The 21,454-nt window shown below is 50.3% G+C and overlaps 1 protein-coding gene across 7 annotated transcripts in view; it reads left to right on the plus strand.

Moving 5' to 3' along the window:
- Positions 1–21,454, plus strand: part of KIDINS220 (kinase D interacting substrate 220) — a 1,251,292-nt gene that overhangs the window by 1,095,442 nt on the left and 134,396 nt on the right. For all 7 annotated transcript variants that reach the window (XM_085610740.1, XM_085610741.1, XM_085610744.1 and 4 more), the window contains one exon: positions 18,395–18,523. In XM_085610740.1, coding sequence (XP_085466866.1) covers positions 18,395–18,523 — 129 coding nt within the window. The remainder of the gene's footprint in view (positions 1–18,394; positions 18,524–21,454) is intronic.

Here is a 21,454-nt window from a genome sequence, read left to right on the forward strand (position 1 = left end):
ATCAACAATAAAGACGGGCAACAAAAACAAAGAAACAGACAAACTCTAAAGGAAGACTCCCACTTCTTCCCCTCCAAACTTTAAAACGGGAAGAGGATGGAACAGGAGAGGGGGAGAAAACAACACGAACACAGAAGGGCTCTGGTTGAAAGCAGGAGAACTAAGATGGAAGCTGAATAAGGAGTTCTTGGAGTGTGGAAATGAGCCTTTTTAGGGGCCCACTGGTGCAGGGGTTCACCCTTATCTGTCCGTGGGTCCTTAAACCAACAAAGAAGAGATTGGCACTAAAGCTGGAATTCAAAAATAACAAGTTTATTCACTCATGAGTGAGACCACGTCAATACAACACCCTCAAGTGTTCCAGGAGGTAGTGGCTTGAATACACAGACCATGGGCCTTGTATACAGTGTTTGTTCTGGAGTAAGCATGTAGACTCAAATAGAAGGTGCAAACATGCACAGGAATAGCTATCGGCTAACATGGGCAGATGGATATCACTTAGTCAGCAAAGTGGGAAGGGAGACCGAACTGCTTACATCAGTAGGATATGATAGACAGTTACATTCTCAAACAGGTGCATTCTAGCAGATACAGGCCTTTCCGAGCTCATACATTACATTTCTTGAGCTTAGAATAGAAGGAGTTAACTAAAGCTGATGACTCAAGCAGAATAGAAAGGCAAGCAACAGTGAAGACGGAAGAATCACATGGCTAACAAAATGGACGCCACAACCAAGATAGCTTCAGCTCATGCTAACAGCAATTATTTTCGATTTCCATAGGAGGAGAGACCAGGTCACACTTCCCCGCCTCAGGAGAGCTTCTAGAAGAGCAGTGGAGAGTGTCCTCAAACCTGACGAATGTCCAGCGGCTCCCAGTCTAAGTTGAGACAAGAGACCCTACCTGCTCCCGCCACACTCTTGTAGGGCCATGGTTATCCGAGGTGGATGTCCGATTTAGAAGCTGGATGCAGTGCACGCAGATGATGGAGTCGCAGTTTGTGAGGATGTTTTAAGAAAAGCTAGGAACTGCACATGATTATTACAACACCAAGGTTATTGCTGATACTACGATCGTCAGCAAAATTAACCTACAGGCAAAACAGCATTTGAACTTTTTATAATTAATAATATTGTTTTTTCGACGAGAGTTTGGTTATTAAATATTCACTTGTGATTTGAAGAAAGAACAAAAGGGAGAGCCTGAGGATCATTGGGAAAAAGATTTTATTATTTTTGGGGGGTGTTCAAAATCAACTAGAGAGGGTAAAAGAAGGATTACTGAGGAACTGGAAAGAGGAAGTAATCTCAGATATTGTTGAGGGGGGAGAAAAAGGGGAAAAAACCAGAACACATTAAAACTCATTTACTTAACAAGTTTATTTTCTTTTGCGGGTCCATCCTGTCTGGAGCTGCACCTGGGAAGGAAAAGGGAGAAGAAAAGATAAGTTATTGTAGTAGAATGGCGAAAACTGTCAAATCTTCCAGCTACAGAAACAGCTATCCACGCAGTAGATAAGATAACCTAAAAGGATATATTTTTGTTTGTTACAGTTATGCGAACAGTCAAAATAAAGATTGACCCCAAGCCCACATGGAGAACGTCATCCTTAATTTTTACATAACTGCTTAAAAGAAAGAACCCCATTTTTCTAACACCATGTCTCGCCTCGAGCTCTCCCAGTGCCTCCTGTTCATAGGGCAATACTGGATAATACTGCACTACGAACATTCCCTCGTCAACAGTGGATTCCGTAAATTTGGAACATGTATCTGTTGTTTCAACCGGGTGCTTGTTTTTCAGTCCTGACTTGCTCTGACCCTTTTTAGTCTGTTGGCTTCCTGCATCCTCTTAGTCACTTGTGCAGGCTGGCAGATGAGGGCTCTCCAGGGCTGTCTCTGAAGATGGTGGTTGCAATACCAGGGAGATCTAACATATTCCATTATAATTTCCAAGCATACTGCACTGGATTTAGCCTTGTGGGAAACAAAGAAACTCTCTGAAGGGTGGTAATTTTGTCCCCTGTCGGCACTTACCATAACTGTGATGGATGCTTCCACCTTCCGTTGGGGCACTCATCTGGGGGTCCTGAAGATCAGTTGCCTTTAGACCCCAAAGAAGCAAAGTTTATATATTGAGCATGTACAGCGTAAAGGTGGGCCCTAGGGCCTGTCTGTGGCCAGGCCCTTTGCTCAAGCCCCCCCACCATATATCCCACCCCCTCCCCCATAGCTGGCCATCTGCAGCAGTGCTGCAGGGCACAGTGATGTCATCAGTGATGTAATTTCAGTTGTCATCAGTGATGATATCAAAGATGTTGTAGAACATGTCATGAATGTTGTAATGTGTGATGTCATAAGCAGTGCGGGGCGAGGGCAAAAGTTATATTTATTAAAGTTAACTGTAACTGGTGAATGTCAGTGTTTTTTGAGTTTACAATGTTATATTTTAACTGGCATTTTCACCTAACTATAACATCACTTTAATCTATGCTTTTTTCAGTGCATTTCTAAGGGTTTTTGTAATGTAAATTAAGATCTTTATAACATACTTAACTATAATATTACTTTAACATTTGGTTTTTCAAGTGATGTGCTAGGGTTTTATTTAAATGTAAAAAAGATTTTAAAAAATGTACCATACCTAACTATGCCAACCCCCACATGACCAGGCACTGTGCCCAACCTCCTGCAGGAAGTTATCTTCGCTGTGCGACGTGGAGTTGGCCAAAGGGCCCATGCAACCAAATCCCCCACTCCCTGAGGACCGAGTTCTGTAATGGTCGCCACAAAAGCTTTTGTTCAGTTTGCAGCCAACCAATCGGAATGCGAACTCCCGCAGGAGCAATGCAGCTAATGGGTTAAAAAGGACCACTTGGTCCATAAGAATGCTTTCTTTTTTTGATTTGCGGAACTCCCACGAGATCAGTCGTCCGGATATCTATATGTTTCGAAGCTTAATATCTTCAAAACTCCTGAACAGATTTACAGAAAACCACAAAAAGCACGGTTTCTGGGAAGAGAGCTAGCTTACTGCCACATTTTTTTTTTTTTTTTTAAACCGTTTATTACAAGACTCAAAAAAATATACAAATATGGGCCTACAACCTTCCGGCCGGCCGCTAGCAATAAAAGGAGCATACGATATACATTTATAAAACACATGGTGCTGCGGCCGAGCATGCACAGGAGGTAACATCGTTACGAGCCACACTATCCGACCCCACTATACGGTTCCATTTTAAACTTAAAGAACAACAAATACAAACAAACCCACAAGGCAATCCTCAATCAGAATAGCAAAACGTGCTCCCCTAGAGGGGGGATCCTAGCCATCCATGGGAATCTCAAGAGGGGGGGGAGAGATCAGAACTAGGGCTGGGTACACCTAATGCCCAGGTACCGGGGGGATGAGTTGGCTAAGGGGACGGGGCCGGCGACGGATCGGGCAATAACGGTGGAGCACAGATTCCCCCGCGGTAGGCGTTCCAGGGGCCCCACACTTTCACCCATGTCGCAGGCTTACCTCTCGCCACATACACCACCTTTTCCCGAAACATGCACCAATCCATATGTTCCTTCCAGGCCGAGACAGTCGGGGGCCTCTGGGATCCCCACAGCTGGGCAATATCACGCTTGGCAACCATATACCCCAGAGTCACCCACCACGTCTGCGGCACCGAGTAATCGGTAGGCTCCCACCCATTCAACAGGCATCTCCTCGCTTCGGGCAACAGCGCCACATGCGTGACCACTGGCAGCACCTCATGCACACCACGCCAGAACCCCTTCACCTCCGGGCACTCCCACAAGATATGCAGAAAAGTCCCCAGCGCACCACACCCACGCTTACACAAACCGTCCTCAGCATAGCCCATACGCAGGAGCTTTGGCCCCGTCATGTAGACCCTGTGGAGTATCTTGAGCTGGACGAAACGAAGGCGAGCCGGTATGGCCACCTCTTTCGGGGAGGCCACCGCGGAGATCCAGTCCTCGTCGTCCAGCTCCAGCCCATCGGCTACCCAAGCCTCACGAAGGGCAGTCAACAAGTCTGAGCGGTCGTTGATCAGTTTTTTGTAGATCAGTGAGATCGTGCTGTCAGGGACGTGTCCATCCAGCACTCTATCCTCCAGGGGGGAACACTCCGGGATGGAGGCAACGTCCGGAAAGACGGAGCCCAGCGCATGCCGGACCTGCAAGTACCGAAAGTACTCGCTGCCCTGCAACTGAAATTCCGTCTGCAGCATCTCGAACGTTTTAAATCCTCCCCTCGTCCAGAGATCCCCCACTTTGCTGATGCCTATTAAATCCCACTTCTCAAAGCCCTTCGAGGTCCACAAGGAGCCCAACCGCTCAGATGCGTATAGTGGTGACGCCCGGGTCAAACGGTCCTTCCACCCCATTGCAGCATTGGCCGTGTGCCACACTCGCACCATGACACGCGTGGGGCCCGTTAGGCGAGCGTCGGGCGCGCTAGAGTAGAGCGCTCGATTATGGTCACCACCTGGAAGTAGCATCCTATCCATTTCAAACGCCGGGTTTAAGGCGGGCCCATATAGGCCCTGATTAATCGCAGCTAGCTGGGAGGCCCAATAATACCGTTTAATATCCGGGAGGGCAATCCCCCCGTCATACCAGGGGAGCGTCAGCTTAGCCAGGGCAATACGTGGCCTCCCGTCCCAGAACAGGCGGCGCTGCAAACTCTCCACTTCGCGGAAGTAGCGCGCTGGGACGAGGTCCATAGTGTTCTGCAACGCGTATAGGAAACGCGGCAACGACATCATTTTAAACAATGCCGCCCGGCCGAGCGGCGAAAGCGGCAAACGCCGCCAGCGCGCGACATCCTCTTTCAGACGCTGGAGGGGGGGAAGCAAGTTCCGATCATACCGAGCCTCCGGGTCCAGAGTAATGAAGACACCCAGGTACCTAAATCCCTGCGGGGCGACCTGGATCGGACAGCCCCGCGGGAGGATAGGAGCCTCCCCAGAGAGAACATACACACACGATTTAGCCCAGTTGATGACCAGACCGGAGTTACGACCGAATGAATGCAGAACATCAACCAGTACTATGAGTGATTTACGTGGGGAAGCTAGGTACAAGAGGATGTCATCAGCGTATAGGGATACGCGGTCCTCATACTCAGGGGTCCAGCGGAGACCACGGATGGAAGGCTCCCACCGCAGCCACTCCGCCAGGGGCTCCAAGGCAAGTGCAAAGAGGAGCGGCGATAAGGGGCAGCCCTGTCGTGTGCCCCGGCCCAGCTCGAACGGAGCCGATACTCTTCCGTTCACCACCACCTGCGCCAATGGGCCCGAATACAGCAACTTGACCCAACTGATGAACCCTGGGCCAAATCCAAACTTCGCAAGCATCGCCCAGATATATGGCCATTCAAGCGTGTCAAACGCCATGGTGGCGTCTAAGGACGCCAAAATGGCCGGCTCCCGTATGAACGGGGCACGTGCGAGCACACCGTGCAAACGCCGCAGATTAAGGGCTGTGTTGCGATGGGGAATAAAGCCAGACTGGTCCTGATGAACCAAATCGCCCACCACGCCGACCAGCCGATTGGCCAGTACCTTGGCGAGAATCTTGGGCTCCGCATTCAGTAGCGAAATGGGCCGATAGGATGTAACCCGGTCCCGAGGTCTCCCTTCCTTGTGGATGACCACGATTGTAGCCAGACGCTGGTCCGGCGGGAGGGAGCCCACCGAGTGTGCCGCCAGGAACATAGCCCGGAGGTGGGGTGCCAGCGTATCCGGTCGCAACTTGTACAACTCGATAGGGAGACCATTCGGACCCATGGCCTTGCCGGAAGCGACCGAGCGTATGGCGAGGGCGATCTCGTCGGAGGTGGGAGCGGCGTCCAACGACACCCTGTCCTCCCCGGAAAGGGACGGCAGCGCGATATCACTGAGCAGGGCACGGGAATCCTCTTCCGAGCAAGGAGACACCGGGGAATACACCCCATGGAAATAATCCGCGAAGCAGGAGACAATTTCTTCTCGCTCAGTTACACACACACCATCCGTTTTCTCAATCAGCGGGACCACACGATTCGCTCTCTCTTTTTTGTCCAACCACGCTATAAGTTTACCAGCCTTATCACCCACATCATACAGTAGCCCCTGTTGCTCTCTACTGAGGCCCCTGGCCGCCTCCGTGATGAGGGCCCTGTAGGCCGCTTGCTTGAGTTGGAGGACATGTAATGCAGCATCCGTCACCCCACCTTCTAAATTCCCCTCCAACTCGGCTATTTCAGCCTCCATCCGGGTCACCTCCTCCCGCTCGCGCCTCCGGGCGTGGGAAATAAGGGATAGGGCCTCCCCTCGGAGTACTGTCTTGAAGGCCTCCCATAGCGGTATGGCCGAAGGCACAGACCCCACATTCTCATCAAAATATCGCTGAAGGGATTTAATCAATTCAGCGAGAATGGAGGGGTCGCGCAGGTACCAAGGATTGATTGGGACCACCCTACCCTCACCCCTCGGAAAGACATCAAAGTGTAGTAGGAGCGGGGAGTGGTCCGAAATACCCCGTGGCAAATGGCGTACCTCTCCCACCCTCCCAACATAGGCCGCCGGGACAAGGACATAGTCTAGTCGTGAGAGACTACCATGGGCTCCCGAGTGGAAAGTGTACTGCAGCTGCGTGGGGTGTTTTAAACGCCAGCAGCCCACTAATCCAAATGTATCCAAGAGGCCGGGTAGCCACGCCTGTGCCCGGGGGAGGTCCCTAGGGGGGTGACGATCCAAAGATCCAGATACCACCGCATTAAAATCCCCCCCCCACAACTAAAAGCCCCCCCGGAAGGCCAAGGAGAAGGCGCCCAAGGTCCGCAAAGGTGGTCGACTGCAGCCCCGGTGGGATGTATACTGACACAAAGACAACCACTTTGCCCTCCAGTCTTCCCACCAAGACCGTATAACGTCCCCTATCATCGTGGAGCACCTCATCAATCTCCAACGGGAGCGAGTTCTTCACCATGATGCCCACACCCCGTGAGCCGGACGTGAAGCCCGAGTGAGCCACTAGGCGATAGCCACGCCGATTCATGGCGCAGAAGGAGTTGCCAATGAGGTGTGTCTCCTGCAGAAAGACTACATCGGGCGAGATTCGCTTCAAAAACTGCAGGACCACACCCCGTTTGATCCTGTCCCCCAGTCCATTCACGTTCCAAGACAACAAAGTTAGTTCCCTACCCCCCATCATATACAGAAGCCATCATTCGTCCCCCGGAGAGCACTTTAGAACTAACACAAAAATACGTTTGCCTTGTGATAAAAACGAACTACACCCCATCCCTACCCACCCACCCCAACAGAACTCCCCCCTCCCTGCACCCCTGCATGAGCCCAAACAGCCCCCCCAACGTGCAGTGTGCCTGTCGCCCCATATATAGTTAGACTAACTAAACCCCCTAGAGGAGGAGGGAGAACCCCCAATAGACCCAACACAACCTCCATAGGAGGGGAACTCACAAAAACTGACGCAGAATCAAAAGTGGCATCATTTTCGTCCAGAGTGAGGCCCAATATTAGACCCTCAGTCCTGATCCAGCGTGCCGTCTCCCCCCGCCGCCCCCCCCCCCGCCCCCCGATCACGATCCCCGGGCAGAGTATCCAGCCAGTCCCCGGCCGCCTCGGGACGATCAAAGAAGTGCGTGCGACCATCCACCTCCACACGCAGCTTGGCCGGGAAAAGCATGGCGTATTTGAGGTTTAGGTCCCGAAGACGGCGTTTGACGCCTAGGAAGCTCAGTCTCTGCTTCTGGACCGCTGGGGTGAAATCAGGATAAAAATTAACCTCCATATTGTCAAGCTTGACCGGTCCATGCAGTCTGGAGGTTTGGTGGATAGCGTCTCTATCCCGAAAATTGAAAATCCGGGCGATGAGAGGTCTCGGAGGGGCTCCGACCTTCGGCCTTCCCCCGGGAACCCTGTGGGCCCTCTCCACAGCGAAGAATTTGCTCAGCCCCCGTGGCTGGAGATGGGTAGCAATCAGGTCCTCCACAAAGAGATCCGCCGCCGCCTCCTCGCGTCCCTCGGGCACCACGATAATGCGGATGTTGTTCCTCCGTGCCCGACTCTCGGAGTCCTCCAGGCGTCGATCCATTAGCGCAGTCGCCTGACTAAGCCGGCGCACCTCTGTTTGCAAGGCCGCCACATCTGTCGTTAGGCCCGATGCGGTGTGGGCCAAAGACTCTACTCGGTCGTTGGTTTTGGAAAGATCGGCCCTCACCAGGCCAACATCCACGAGGACCGAGTCAATCTTCTGCGCCAGTGTATCAAACCGCTGGCCCACCGAGGCCTTCATCTCGGCAATGGCGCCCATAACATCTCGCAGAGTCAAATCTGCGGGCAGGTCTGGGGCATCAGGAGGGCTCTCAGGGGACTTGCGCGGTCCATCGGGAGATCCCTTCTGGAGGGTATAGCAGTCCATACTGTTGGCCTGATGGACGGCGCCACGCCGGGTCGATTTGGTCTTTGCCCGGTCTCCATCTTGTTTCGTGGCCATGGCCACCAGTCTCCCAGTCGCACCAGCCACGTTGTGTAGGGCAGGAAAGCAGGCACGAGCTCCGGGGGGGCCCCCTCAGAGCAGCGGGGTGGATCACAGCCTGCAGGCAGGCAGGGTCTCCCAGCAAGGCCACACCACACCAACACCAAGGGCTCCGCGACCCAACCTCGCAGAGACGACAAGGTGGTGCGAAAGCGAAAGTGCGGGGCACGCGAGTCGCCAGGCCCTGCCTGCCGCTGTTGTTCACTTTGTCACTGGATCACCCCACAGCGCAAATCCGGGGTCCGGCGAGGGGAAGGCCGCACACCTCAATCGGTGCTCACTCCGGTGTCCGAGGTCCGATTTGGAAGCGGGAAACGGGTGCCACCTCAGTTCAGGTTCACCAACATAGTCCCCTCATCCAGGGCAGGATAATTGCAGGATAACCGTAGGAGGTTGCGGAGGTCCTCGGGAGCCTCGCACCTACGCGGCCATCTTGGTTGCGCGCTAGGCTCCTCCCCCTTTGTCCGCCGCTTACTGCCACATTTGATTTGATTCTGTTCAGCTGTTTTATCTGTAGGGGCCTCCCCTTTTTCTCAGCCCCCACTTGACAGATTACCCCGAAACATACCAAGATGAAGCTGAGGTTGATGAATTTGTTTTGGGAAAGTTCTGTGAAGATTCTTCAGACAGCACTAAAGTTATTAGCAAAACAAAAAACACTTTTTGTATGGAAAGTCTGTTCTAATTATACCTACACATTGGCGACATATATATAGCTATAATATCCTTTCCTGCAGCTATAAAACACTGAAGTCATTTGTCATTCAATTCCCTGCTACAAAATCAGGTGAAAACTGACGTGGCATTGAGGTGGATGCTTTATGGCTCCAATGACCTCACCTCCACACCAGTTCCATTGTTAAGATTGAGCCTGTGCCACCTACTGGCAGCAGAGAGCTAGGACAAATGTTTCCGGATCCAGTCTGAGGGTGGGGTGCAAAGGCAAGGAATTTGCAGGTAAATAGAGTATCCACCATAAAGATAATTGCATAAGATAAGTATTTTCCCTTCAGCTTTTTCACTGGACCATTTTGCACAAACAACCCTAGTAATTCACATTTTAAATGTGAATTGGAAACTTTCTACCTGAGGTTTTTCCGCAAATTAAAAGATGATGAATTTCACCGAGTTACACTGGTGGAATTAAGCTGAACTGTGGTATTTACTTAATCCTAAAGGGGATCACTGATCTGTAGCAATTTGTAATAAAACAAGAGCAAAATGGAAGTCATTACTTGTGTTTTAATTGTATGTCATCTGGACAGCACATTACCCAGGAACATAGGCAACCAAGCTCATGTTTTTGATGGCCTGGTATGGAGAGCAACAATGAATAGAGGGGCTTTCTGGAGTCTTTCCTTTTCCCTGCCTGCAAAGGTAATCCACCTAGTGGTTTTGGTGTGTATTTTGGAGAGCAAACATGAACCAATAGTGCCTTAGAATCTATCCGTTGACCTATCTACTCTAACACTGTTTGCTGTAGTTAATTTTAAACATTGCCTGTAAGGATTAAATGTAACCTTGCAATTTGATAGAAACTTCTAGGTGCAATTCCCTTACCTTAGAATAATCAGAAGGTGTCCGATAGGATCCAGACGTTTTTGAGCAGTGCCCCTGCACGCCAGTCTGTGGTAGTGTTCGACTCCTCGTCTGTGTAGCCCGTGCCAGAAGGGATTGTGCGCGGTACCTATGTAGGCACCACCCTGACGCACTGATGTCCGTTCTTTCTTTTCTGCGCCAGATAGCTCTGCTCCTCGACTTTTTTGAGGGATTTTATCTCCTGGTGTGACAGGATGTCCCCTAAGAAACCACCTAGTTTCAAACTATGTAGTGCCTGTCGCAGGCAGATGTCTGTAACAGACCCACTCTTAGTGTGTTTATGGTGCTTGAAGACAAACCACGACTCCTAGAGTTGCGAGGACTGCTGCACCGTGCATCTGAAAATGCTGATGGAGTGATCGCTCAAGCTCCTCACCACCCGACGTCTGATGACTCTGCAACACTCAAGATCCCGGTCTCACAAAAGGTTCCAGGACCGTTCACGAAGTCGCACCTGACAATATAGTCGTCGCACACAAAGTCGTCAGGGAAGTTCCACAAGCAGTCAGAGGTCTTCGACTTTGTTGTGCTTGTCGAAGTCTTCTGATAAAGCATGGGAGCGCTGCCACTCCAGGCCCCACTGCTCGGTAGGGGTCCCTACTTGATCCTCACCAGCCGGTTCACCCCTGGCACTAGTTGGGCCCCATGGATCCCATGTTGTATCCGGAATGGAGCTGCCAGCAAAACAGAGACCTTCCTCGGCACCTGCTCCTGTGCCGACACCTCTGCCGCTGTCCTACAGCACCACTATCCCCTTTGTCATTCCCGAAACTGAGCCGTAAGAGCGCAGCCTGATGCCGGATTCAGCCCCGACTGGGTCTATGCTCTTCGCATCAGAGCTAGTGCTTTTTACATTTGGTGGCATGGAGAGAGCGATGAATGAACAGGCCTTAGACCCTTATGGTGTTATGTGTCCAGGTTAGGCCAATGTAGCAAAGCTGCTCATTTCTTACATTGTCCTCTTTTTTTCACAATAAAATTTCTACTGTGACCCTTTGCATATATTTGCGTGCACGACGGTGTTGATTAGTTTCTCCGAAACAACTTTTGTTTACATATCTAGCTTCGCCTAACATTATCACGATGCCTCGAACACCATGTACAAGACCCTTTATGTACTATGTGCAAATAACGTTCTATCTTCATCCACGGGGCGACAGACTATTTACATATCCATAACATCACTAATCTATACATACATCACAAGGATTCTTTCTATTCTAAATAATGAGCATCCAAAAGATTAGCAGAGGAGGCATTTCAGCTGACACTGAGGGTCCCTGCACGCTGAGACTTCAGCATGCAGCAGTCTGACATCTCTATGAGGGGTGTCCAGTTCGTGATCAAGACTGGTTCCTAAATCCTCTCCTGCCAGGTAATGGGGTTGGATTGTCCCTTGGGCGGATTCTTTGCTTCACACCTACACACATTCTAGGTACACGCAGAGTAGGGTGCGTAAAGTAGGAGTATGCCTGATTTCTGCCTTGTTTATATGCCTGCATATATAGTTGTAGCACCATGGTAGAATATCTACTATTCACTCTGTTGGTGATTGTAATCACTTTAATTTGCTTCTGTCTACTGATTATCGCAGCACATTTATTCTATACAAGAATAACATTGGTTCAATAAATATATTAAAGACAACCCACTGTGTATTCGGTATATTTCCCTGAGCACAAGTAAGCTCGAGTGACTGAGCGAAAGGTTTTGCTCTGTTTCCACAATCCCTGAGGGGTCAGGGTTGTCATGTTCAGTGGTTGCCAGAAACCATTCGCTCCCTGGTAAGGCTAGAGGGGCTTATGGTGGCACTGTGAGCTAGCTGGTCTCTATGCCAACTTATCCTGAGGGGGTGCCCAGAATCAGTCTAGGCACCTCACCAAAAGTTTGTTGTCCAACAAACGTTCAGATCATACAGATTAGTAGGAACTACATGACTATGGATACCAGCATCCTCTAGATGAGAAAGAGGACAACTGGTATAAGGAACTGGCAGAGGACAGCGGGTTAGATACCTCACCTGACGCCTGCTGGTCTCTCCTCCTACCGTGGCTATGAAGGGGGTGCCTATTTTGCTATGCTGGTGCGTAGGGCGGCTACAACTACCCACAGTGGCAGTCAAGGCAAATGTCTATACAGAGGTTCTTCAGCCTGGAGTCGCCCCTTTGGAACGTTAACTTGCCTTTAGTGAAGCCCTTACCAATGTCTTACTCTGGGCCTGGTCCAAGCCCTGCACACGACCTCCTGTGCACAGGACAATTGCCCTCCACCATTGCTCTGCAGTTTCCTTACCAAGCACCTCACCATGGAGTGCTTGGTGGCCCAAGCCTCCACCTTTAGGCTCAACTCCCAGCGCGTTTCCTAGCACTCCACCAGATAGAGAAACCAAGGGGATGGATACTTTTAGTAAGAGAATGTTCTCTTCTGTCATCCTTGCGCTGCGGTCGGTGAACACCATGTGCCTTTGGGGCCAATATTCCCGTACGATCTGGGATTCTGTTGTGCAAGTCCTGCCTATGGTCTTGAAGGAGGCTTGAGCCATACTATCACAGGCTATTACTGACGGGAGGGATACAGCAAAGTTCACCATACCATGCAGACTGGACATTTCCAACTCGCTGGGTAGAGCAATTCATTGTTGGTGGCCTTGCGTCACCATGCCTGGCTGAGAACCACTGGCATTTCAGGGAATTTCCAAGTCTTGTTTATCAACATGCCCTTTGATGACTCATCTATTTAGAGAGACGGCAAACTCAGCACTGGAGCGCTTTAAGGACAGCAGAGCATTGCCCAGGTCCTTGGGCTTGTCTGTGGCCCCTTGTCTTCCCCGCCTGTCTTCAACTGTGTCCATACTATCCCAGCCACCACAGCCAATAGGCTTCTCAGCCATTTCGTGGTTGAGGACTCTGGTCGAATAAACCATGTGGAACTGGTAGCTAGAGGTCAGGCCAGTCCACATTCCCCAGCAGATGCGACCTCCAAGCCCCTTTAGTTTTCCCTCCGACCATCATGGGCATCCAGTGAGCTGCAGGAAATGTCATCACCTACACCACTGGAAGTCAGTTTTATCTTACCGTTGCAGTTTGCAAATCGACCAAAGGGGTTACTCCCTCCCCTCTGTAAGTACCCCTCCTCACATGTTATCCACTTAGAACAGGCTGACTGAAAACCACCTCTCCTTGGCCCGTAAGGAGGTGCGGGCTCACTTGGCCAAGGGAGCTATAGAGAGAACGCCAGTATCGGAAGTAGGCAATGGTTGCTATTCCTTCTACTTTCTGGTGCCTTTGAAGGACGGAGGTCTTCGTACTATCCTAGACCTGCACCATCTCAATCTCTTCCTGAAAAAAGACAAATTCAAAATGCTCGCTCAAGTCCTGTCTGCCCTGGACCCACGAAACTGGATGCAGTATGCATATTTTCATACAGATGTTTGCAGATGTCTGCGGTTCATGCTCGGCCAAGAGCACTTTGTTTACTGTTCTGTCCTTCGGCCTTAACAGTGCTCTACGGGTGTTCACAAAAGTGATAGTGGCGGTTGCAGCTTATATGCGGAGGTCAGGGGTCCCAGTCTTCCTCTTCCTCGATGATTGGCTGTTTAAAGTGGACTCGCTCGAGGTAGTTGTTTCCCACCTCCAGACTACAGCAAATCTTCTGCACTTGCTTGCGTTCACTATCAAAGTGCCAGTGTCACATCTGACTTCTCTCAGATGCTCCCTTTCATTGAAGCTGTTCTGGACGCAGAGGATTTTTAGGCCTGTCCTCCCGAACGGTGAGTCCAGGCTATTCAGGTTGTGGGACCGATGTTTCAGCTTCTATCCTGGATTTTTGTGAGAATGACCCAGATGTTGTTGGGCCCCAATGGCCTCCTGCATCCTGCTTGTAACTCATACCCATTGGCATATGCAGGCTCTGAAGTCCCAGTGGGTACAGCATCATGGGAATCTCTCTGACATGGTCCAGCAAATTGCAAAAGATCTGCAGTGGTATCTGACGAACTGAGACTGGGCCAGTGGCAGACCCCTCTCCCTGCCCCAACCAGAGCTGACTGTGGTAGCAGATGAGTCACTTCTGGGATTGGGCAGCCATCTGGGAAAGTTGGAGATCAGAAGGGTTGCAGATCCCAAAGAGGACACAGGAGTCAGAACCAGTAAGCTGGCCAGTCCCTTGCCCTTCTGGCTGTCGCATCCTTTAAGCCTCATTAGTGCATCCTCCAGGCAGCACAGCCATCCCACTGACAGCAGGATCAGGCACCAGCTGCCCCACTGGTGTGGGATAACCTCCAAGTTGGTCCTGCAAATTGTGCGGAAGGGGTACACCCTTACATTGCGGAAACACCTCCACCTGTGCCACCATCCCAGGAACGGCTGACAGAGGACCATTTCTTCTTGCCCTTCAGGAAGTACAGCCTCTTTTAACAAAGGAGCCATTGAGAGGGTGCCTGCAACAGAAGCAGGGCTTAGATGTTATTCTTGCTACTTTCTGGTGACATAAAAAAGGATGGAGGCTTCCGTCCTATCCTAAACATGCAACCTCTCAACTACTTCCTGAGAAAAGAGATATTCAAGATGCTCCCATTGGCTCAAAGTTTGTCTTTGCTGGACACTGAATGGTGGTGCAGGACCTGCAGGAAGCATATTTTTACATTCCCGTCCTGCCGACCCACAGGCATTACCTGCGATTCACAGTTCCCTTCGGATTTTCACAAAAGAGATTGCGGTGGTTTCAGCCCATCTGCGGAGGTCAGTGTTCACTATTAACATGCTGAAGTCACTCCTGACTAAGCATCTCTCATACATCTGTCCCATTCTGGACACAGTGTGATTCTACGCCTATACTCCGAAGCAGTTAGTCCAGGATATTCGGGCTATGATTCCAACACTTCAGCCTCTATTCCTGGATTTTTGCGAGACTGTCACTGAGGCTGCTAGGTCTCATGACCTCCTGCATCCTGCTGGTGAGGCATACCCCATCTCACGTTTGCTCTGTAGTGGGACCTGAAGTCCCACTGGGCGCAGTATTAAGGAAATCTCTTCGACCTGGTCTAGATATCGGAGGGTGCTGCACAAGATCAGCAGTGGTGGCTGGCCAACTACTATTGGCGACTGAGTCATCACTTCTGGGTTGGGGTGGCCAGCTAGGAGAGGTGGAGCTCAGAGGATTCTGGTCTCAGGCAGAGTCCAAGCTCCACATCAACCTGTTGGAGCTTCAGGCGTTTTGCTTGCCATTGAAAGTCTTTCTTTCTTCAGTCAAGGAAAGGCTGGGACAGATGTGCATAGACAACCCCACTGTCATGTAGTACTGCAACAAACGGAGGAGGGTAGGGTCGTTGACTCTTTGATAAGGAGGCTGCGAGTCTCTGGACATGGCTGGAACGCCATGGCGTTTCCCTAGTGACTTAACACCTGGCAAGCTCTTTCAACGCCATTGGGCACAAACTCATAAGATGCCTAGCAGGTTCATGAATGGCTCCGCCCAGAGGTGGTGTAAGGCCTCTTCCAGCAGTAGGGAGAGCCTTGGTTAAATCTGTTTGTCACCGCCAAGAACACGCAATATCCACAGTTTTTCACGTTGGAGTTTCCAAGTAGACTCTCGCTCGGAGACATGTTTCGTGTCGAGTGGAGCTCCGGCCTCTTGGATGCCTTTCTGCAAATAGCACTCCTGCCCGAAGTTCTCAAGAAGATCAGGAAAGACTTAGGCTCAAGTTATTCTTGTGGCTCTGGATTGGGCATGAAGAATCTGAGATCACAAGCTGTTAACTAGACCATTGGTCCTCTGATCAGGCTGCTTCTTTGAGAGGATCTTCTGCCGCAGCAACAGGAGACGGTTCTACACCTTGGCATGCACACCCTTCATTCACCTTCATGTGTGGTGACTGAGCAGTGACAGTTGACTGCTTTCAACCTTCCCTCCAAAGTCTGTGATTTTTGTCTGGCAGCCAGGCGTCCCTCCGTCAAGTTGGTATACGCCTTTCGTTGGGATACGTTTGTAAAATGGTGCGATTCTAACAACATTTACTCTTTCTGCATCACTAAGATTCTTCTGTTTGGTCTTTCGTTAGCCCAGCAGAGCTGTGCTCTGGGCACAGTTAAAGGTTATCTATATGCAATTTTTGTGGTTGCCGGACCAACCTTCTTTACTTGCCACCTGTTGTAGCTAGGTTACTTAAAGGCTTGCAGCACATCTTCCCCCCAGGCCATTCCCCATACCCCAGTGGGATCTAAATCTTATTCTCACCTTCTTAATATGTGCAACCTTTGAGCCTCTACACAATTGCCCTCTTAGGCTATTGACCATCATAACTGCCTTTCTAGTGGCCATAACATTAGCCAAAAGGGTCAACGAATTCAAGGCACTCTGTGCATCCTCCCTATACCACGTTCTACCCGGACAAGCTGGTCCTTAGGACATGTGCTTTCTTCCTTTCGAAGGTTGTGCCTCCCTTCCATGTAGTCCAGAACACCACTCTGCCTACCTTCTTTGCTTCCACTCACACCTCTAAGGAGGAGGAGAAACTCTGGACCCAAAAAGAGCAATGTCGTTCTCCATTGACCACATGAAACAGTTCAGGGTGAACGATCAACCTATCATGAAGTACGCAGGGGCTAAGAAAGGATAGGCTATTCAGAAATGGACCATCTCAAGATGGATAGTGCTCTGCATCAAGATCTGCTTCACATTGGCCTAGAAACAACCCCCCCGGGGGTCTGTGTGCTCATTCCACCAGAGCCAAGGCTGCAATCACTGCATTATCCCGCAGAGTCCCTGTCTTGGGCATCTTTCAGGCAGCAACTTGGGCGTCCTTGCATACGTTTAGCAAATACTACTATCTGAACAGTCAGGTCTGTCGTGACGGGCATTTTGCTCATTTGGTCTTGCAGGACATTTTTGATTTAAAATTGGTTTTGCAGATCCTCCACCAGTGAGGTATTGCTTGGATATCTATTCTAAGGTAAGAAATCGGTGGCTAGAAGTCTCCATCAGATGAACAAGTTAGTTATTTTAATTAATGCTTTATCTGGTAGAGATTCTGTTTACCTGTATGTTCCTTACCAACCACCCCATCCTCCCCGCTCTGCGAGCCGATTGCAATGTAAGGGACATCCTTCTCAGGGCCATGGTTTTTCACACCAGTGGTCAGTTCTCATTGTGGCTCTATGCTCTTGGGTTGAAAAGTCACAAAAATAACAGATGTCAGCACATCCTGGTGGCGCACATATAGTACTCACATCATCGGGCACTGCTCAAAATCATCCGGATCGAGTCTGATGCCTGGGGATTATTCGAAGTTAATTGATCTCTGGCTAGATAGAGTCTACCAGATATGGCATTACCGAAGGTGGGTAACTTGTTCTTTAAACATTGCCTTAGCTGTAAGATGTCTCTCCACCATCTGTGCAATGCCATTTTATCACTACGATTCTTTTTGATGCGTCATTCCTATTTCACAGAAACTCTACTTTCAGATGGCTTCCAAAAACAGCACCTGAATGTTTTTTTTTTTTTTAAACAATTGTATTAATGTTTTTTGCTTGATATAACAACGCACATCAGGTAAAAGCACATGTTGACATTAAGCATAGTCCGTGAGAGAAAACAGTGTTACTTCACAGTCAATCACTTGATAGGTTATCCAGACGCTTGCAGGTTTTGCACTTTTGCATTTTTAATGTTGGTCCACCGTGAATAGTTAGTGCTGTGGCGAATAGAGCTATGAAATAGTTTTGTTTTTTTGTGTGACTGGTGCTGTGCTGTTGTAGGTTTAATGGTCCAGCCTAGGTATATATCATTGTCCAAGTGCAGAAGACTTAAGCACTCTGATTAACTTAGTATAAATAATACAAACCTTAAGAAAGGCGTGTCCAACAGTTTATTTCAAGATTGATATATTTCCCGATTTTTCTGCTTACTTGTTTCACACTGGCAAAATAGCACAATCAATTCATAGGTTGACTGCACAAATACGCACACAGCTTAAAATTTCAGTTTCCTGCAGGGGTGTCCCTTAATTATTCTCAAGGCAATACACTCAACTATCGAAAGTCTTTTCTCTCCTCCACTGTGAAGCCACAAGACTGGCAGTTGACAAAATACAAAAAGCTAAATGGATTGTGGGAATTGTAGCATGACCACAGTTGGGAAAATGAAGCTAAGTGTTGAGGTTTTTCAGCAATAGCTTTTTTCTTTACTGTGGCCAATGTGCCTCACGTACTGACTGTATCTTTGCACTTTTATAGGGGACTAGCGGAGGACCACTTGCAGCACCGTTGAATTTGATGAATGTCGATGCTGTGTGCGAGAAGCTGAAACAAATTGAAGGCCTGGACCAAAGCATGTTAGCTCAGTACACTGCAACCATACGCAAGGTAAAGCTTACTTAATAGCTGCATGTATGGGTGGATTTTAAGGTATGTCCAAGCTCAGATTGACATTTGCAATATTTAAAATCAAACCTCAAACTGATCCAGCTGCAGATATCTCTGTGCAAACTGCTGTACACAGGTAGGAATCATGTTCGTTTACTCTGACTTAATGTGTTCTAGCAAGTGTGATTTTACAAAGCTCTGAAATTGATTGATAGTGTTAGCAAGCTCTGTATGGAAAACAGAAATAATTATTACCTTTTCACTGACATTGTCTACTTTATAACATTCATGCCTTCTAACCTGAGAAATGTTGATACTATTTAGCCTTACAAAAGTTAAAGTGCTCATTTCCAGCCCACTGTTAGTGAAGACTCAAATGAGGGAGTTACTTCTTGTGACAGGCACCCTTTTCTGTTTGTATATTTTTATTGATTTTTCAAGATAACCTTATGATCTGAAAGAGACTGTTACTTATAGATATCTTAGCTTAGAATTACCCCAGGCGTCAGACAGAATCCGAAGAATCTTTCTTTAGCAGTACCCCTGCGCGTCGGTAGGTGGCGTCCGAATACTCTGCGTTCATCGTTGGCGTCATCATCGCCGGAATGACGTTGCGTTATCTACTTAGATGTCGCCCCTGTGCACTGTCAGTTCTTTCTTTTTCCGCACCAGCCAGCGCAGATCCGGAGAGAGCTTTACCCTTAGTCACTTTTTGACTAAAGTTTTTTCTAATTTTGTTGAAATCTTTTTTGGTGCACATACGTATGTCCCATCGACTTACCGGCTTCAAACCTTGTGCCTCCTGTCACAAATTGATGTCGGTCACGGACCCACACCTCGTGTACCTCTGGTGTCTGGAGCGCGACCACGACCCAAAGTCATGCTCCGACTGACTGTCGGGCCGTGAACCTGAAGTCTTTGTGGGAGCAGTCCCGAAAGCTTCTGGAGGCCTGGCAGTCAGCGTTGCGCCGCTCGAGGTCCCCGTTTAGCAGAAAGTCACGGGACCGGTCGCGGAGTCACCACCACCACTCATTGTCGAAGTCTTCGCCTTCGGGTAAGTCGAAGCACAAGAAGAAGGCAAAGAAGCACCGTCTCTCTTCGCCTTCTCTCCGTCCGTTGGCTGGTGGGATGCGGAAGGTCGTCGTCCTTTGGCTCCGCCCGCAGAGCCTGCTGGGACGGCTCCAAGCTTACCGGGAGACGGAGCGTCCCCTGCCCAGCTTCGTGCATTTTATGACGCTCTCCACTCCGGCTTTGGGCAGCCCGACTCCGCCGGCGCGCCTTCTGGCCCCGCGGACTCAGCTGGGAGCTCTAGGCCTTCGATGCTGGCTGCTTCGACCCTGGCGGCGCAGGGTCCCTAGAGATCCAGGCGTGGATTGATCAGTGCTGGTCCACCTTACAACACCTCCCCCAGCTCCAATTTCTTTGACGACACCTCCGCTGCGTCCGACGCCGGTTGTGTCCCCGGTCGGCGTTGACCCCGACCTCCCCCTCGAAATGGACATGGAGCCGGACCAGCGTCGACCGATACCGATGCCGGGAGTACTTTTATTATTATTATTATTAGAAATTTTTATAGAGCGCGTAGTCACCCTGAGGTATCCCAGCGCTAAGGATCCCTACACCTGTGGGGTCGGGGGTGAGAAAAAAAAGGGGGGGAGACAGCAATTTTAAACAGATGTGGTTAAAAAAAATACCATTGTACCATTGGTCATCCCTGGCGTTCCCTTTCGCCCTGAGTGGCAGTTAGGTGAGGATGAGAAGGACCGGGAGGGGTCTGTTGACCTTTTGGCAGGTCAGCTAGAGGAGCCGGACAGGAGTTAGGTGAAGCCAGTGGTCTTGATACATCCCCAGACCTTGGTATGCTTTCTCCCCCTACTGTGGCTACGGAGGAGGGAGCTTCCTACGCTGTCGTGTTGCATAGGGCAGCAGAGGCCTTGGGTCTTGGGCCTTGAGCCTTGAGCTTTGAGCTTCCTACGGTGGCAGTCAGCACTAAACTCCTGACTGAGGTGCTTCAGCCGGCAGCAGCCTCTTCGAAGCCCCTGCTGCCTTTGAATGAAGCCCTCACAGACATCCTATTGGCCACTTGGTCCAAGCCCAGCACAGGGCCTCCTGTGGACAGGATGATTGCCTGACACCACCGCCCAGCTCCAGGCAACCCACTTTTCCTCTCCCAACACCCTACCCCTGAGAGCTTGGTGGTCCAAGCCTCAACTTTGAAAGGCGCGTTCCCTACTGCGCTCCCAGATAGGGAATCCAAGAAGCTTGACCATCTTGGGAAGATGTTTACTTCCGTCAGGTTAGGACGGTGAACACTGCATGTCTCTTGGGCCGTTATTCCTACTCCGTGTGGGACACGGTCGCGCAGGTGCTGCTATAGTGTCTGGAGGAGGCCTGGACTGCACTCTCCTGTGCGCTTACCGAGGGTAGATACGCAGCAAAGTTCGCCATCTGCTGTGGGCTGGACACCGCCGACACGCTGGGCAGGGCGATTTCTTCATCAGTAGCCCTGAGACGCTACGCCTGGCTGAGGTCTACTGGCTTCTCCGGGGATGTCTAATTGACCCTTTTGGACATGCCCTTTGATGGCTGTCGCCTGTTTGGCTACCAGGCAGACAACGTGCATGAACGCTTCAAGGACTCTAGGGCTACGGTCAGATCCTTGGACCTCGCTACCACCTTACACCATATACAATCTGCTTTCTGCCCCTTTCGTGGCTACGGAAGGGGTGCCCCACCACGTTCTAACCAGGGTCACAAGCCAGCGCAAGCTGCTCAGCCTTTGCTCTGCCGGGGACGTGGGACCCAGTGCTGTGGGTCTGGAGGCCAGTGGGCAGGCCAGTCCACCAGTGCCCCCTCTGCAGCAGCCTCCAAGCCTTCCTAGTCCGACCTTTCTGGGCCACCAGTTGCCAGTGGGCAGCAGGATCCGCCATC

Source organism: Triturus cristatus, chromosome 6 (assembly GCF_964204655.1).
Source record: "Triturus cristatus chromosome 6, aTriCri1.1, whole genome shotgun sequence".
Lineage (NCBI taxonomy): Eukaryota > Metazoa > Chordata > Amphibia > Caudata > Salamandridae > Triturus > Triturus cristatus.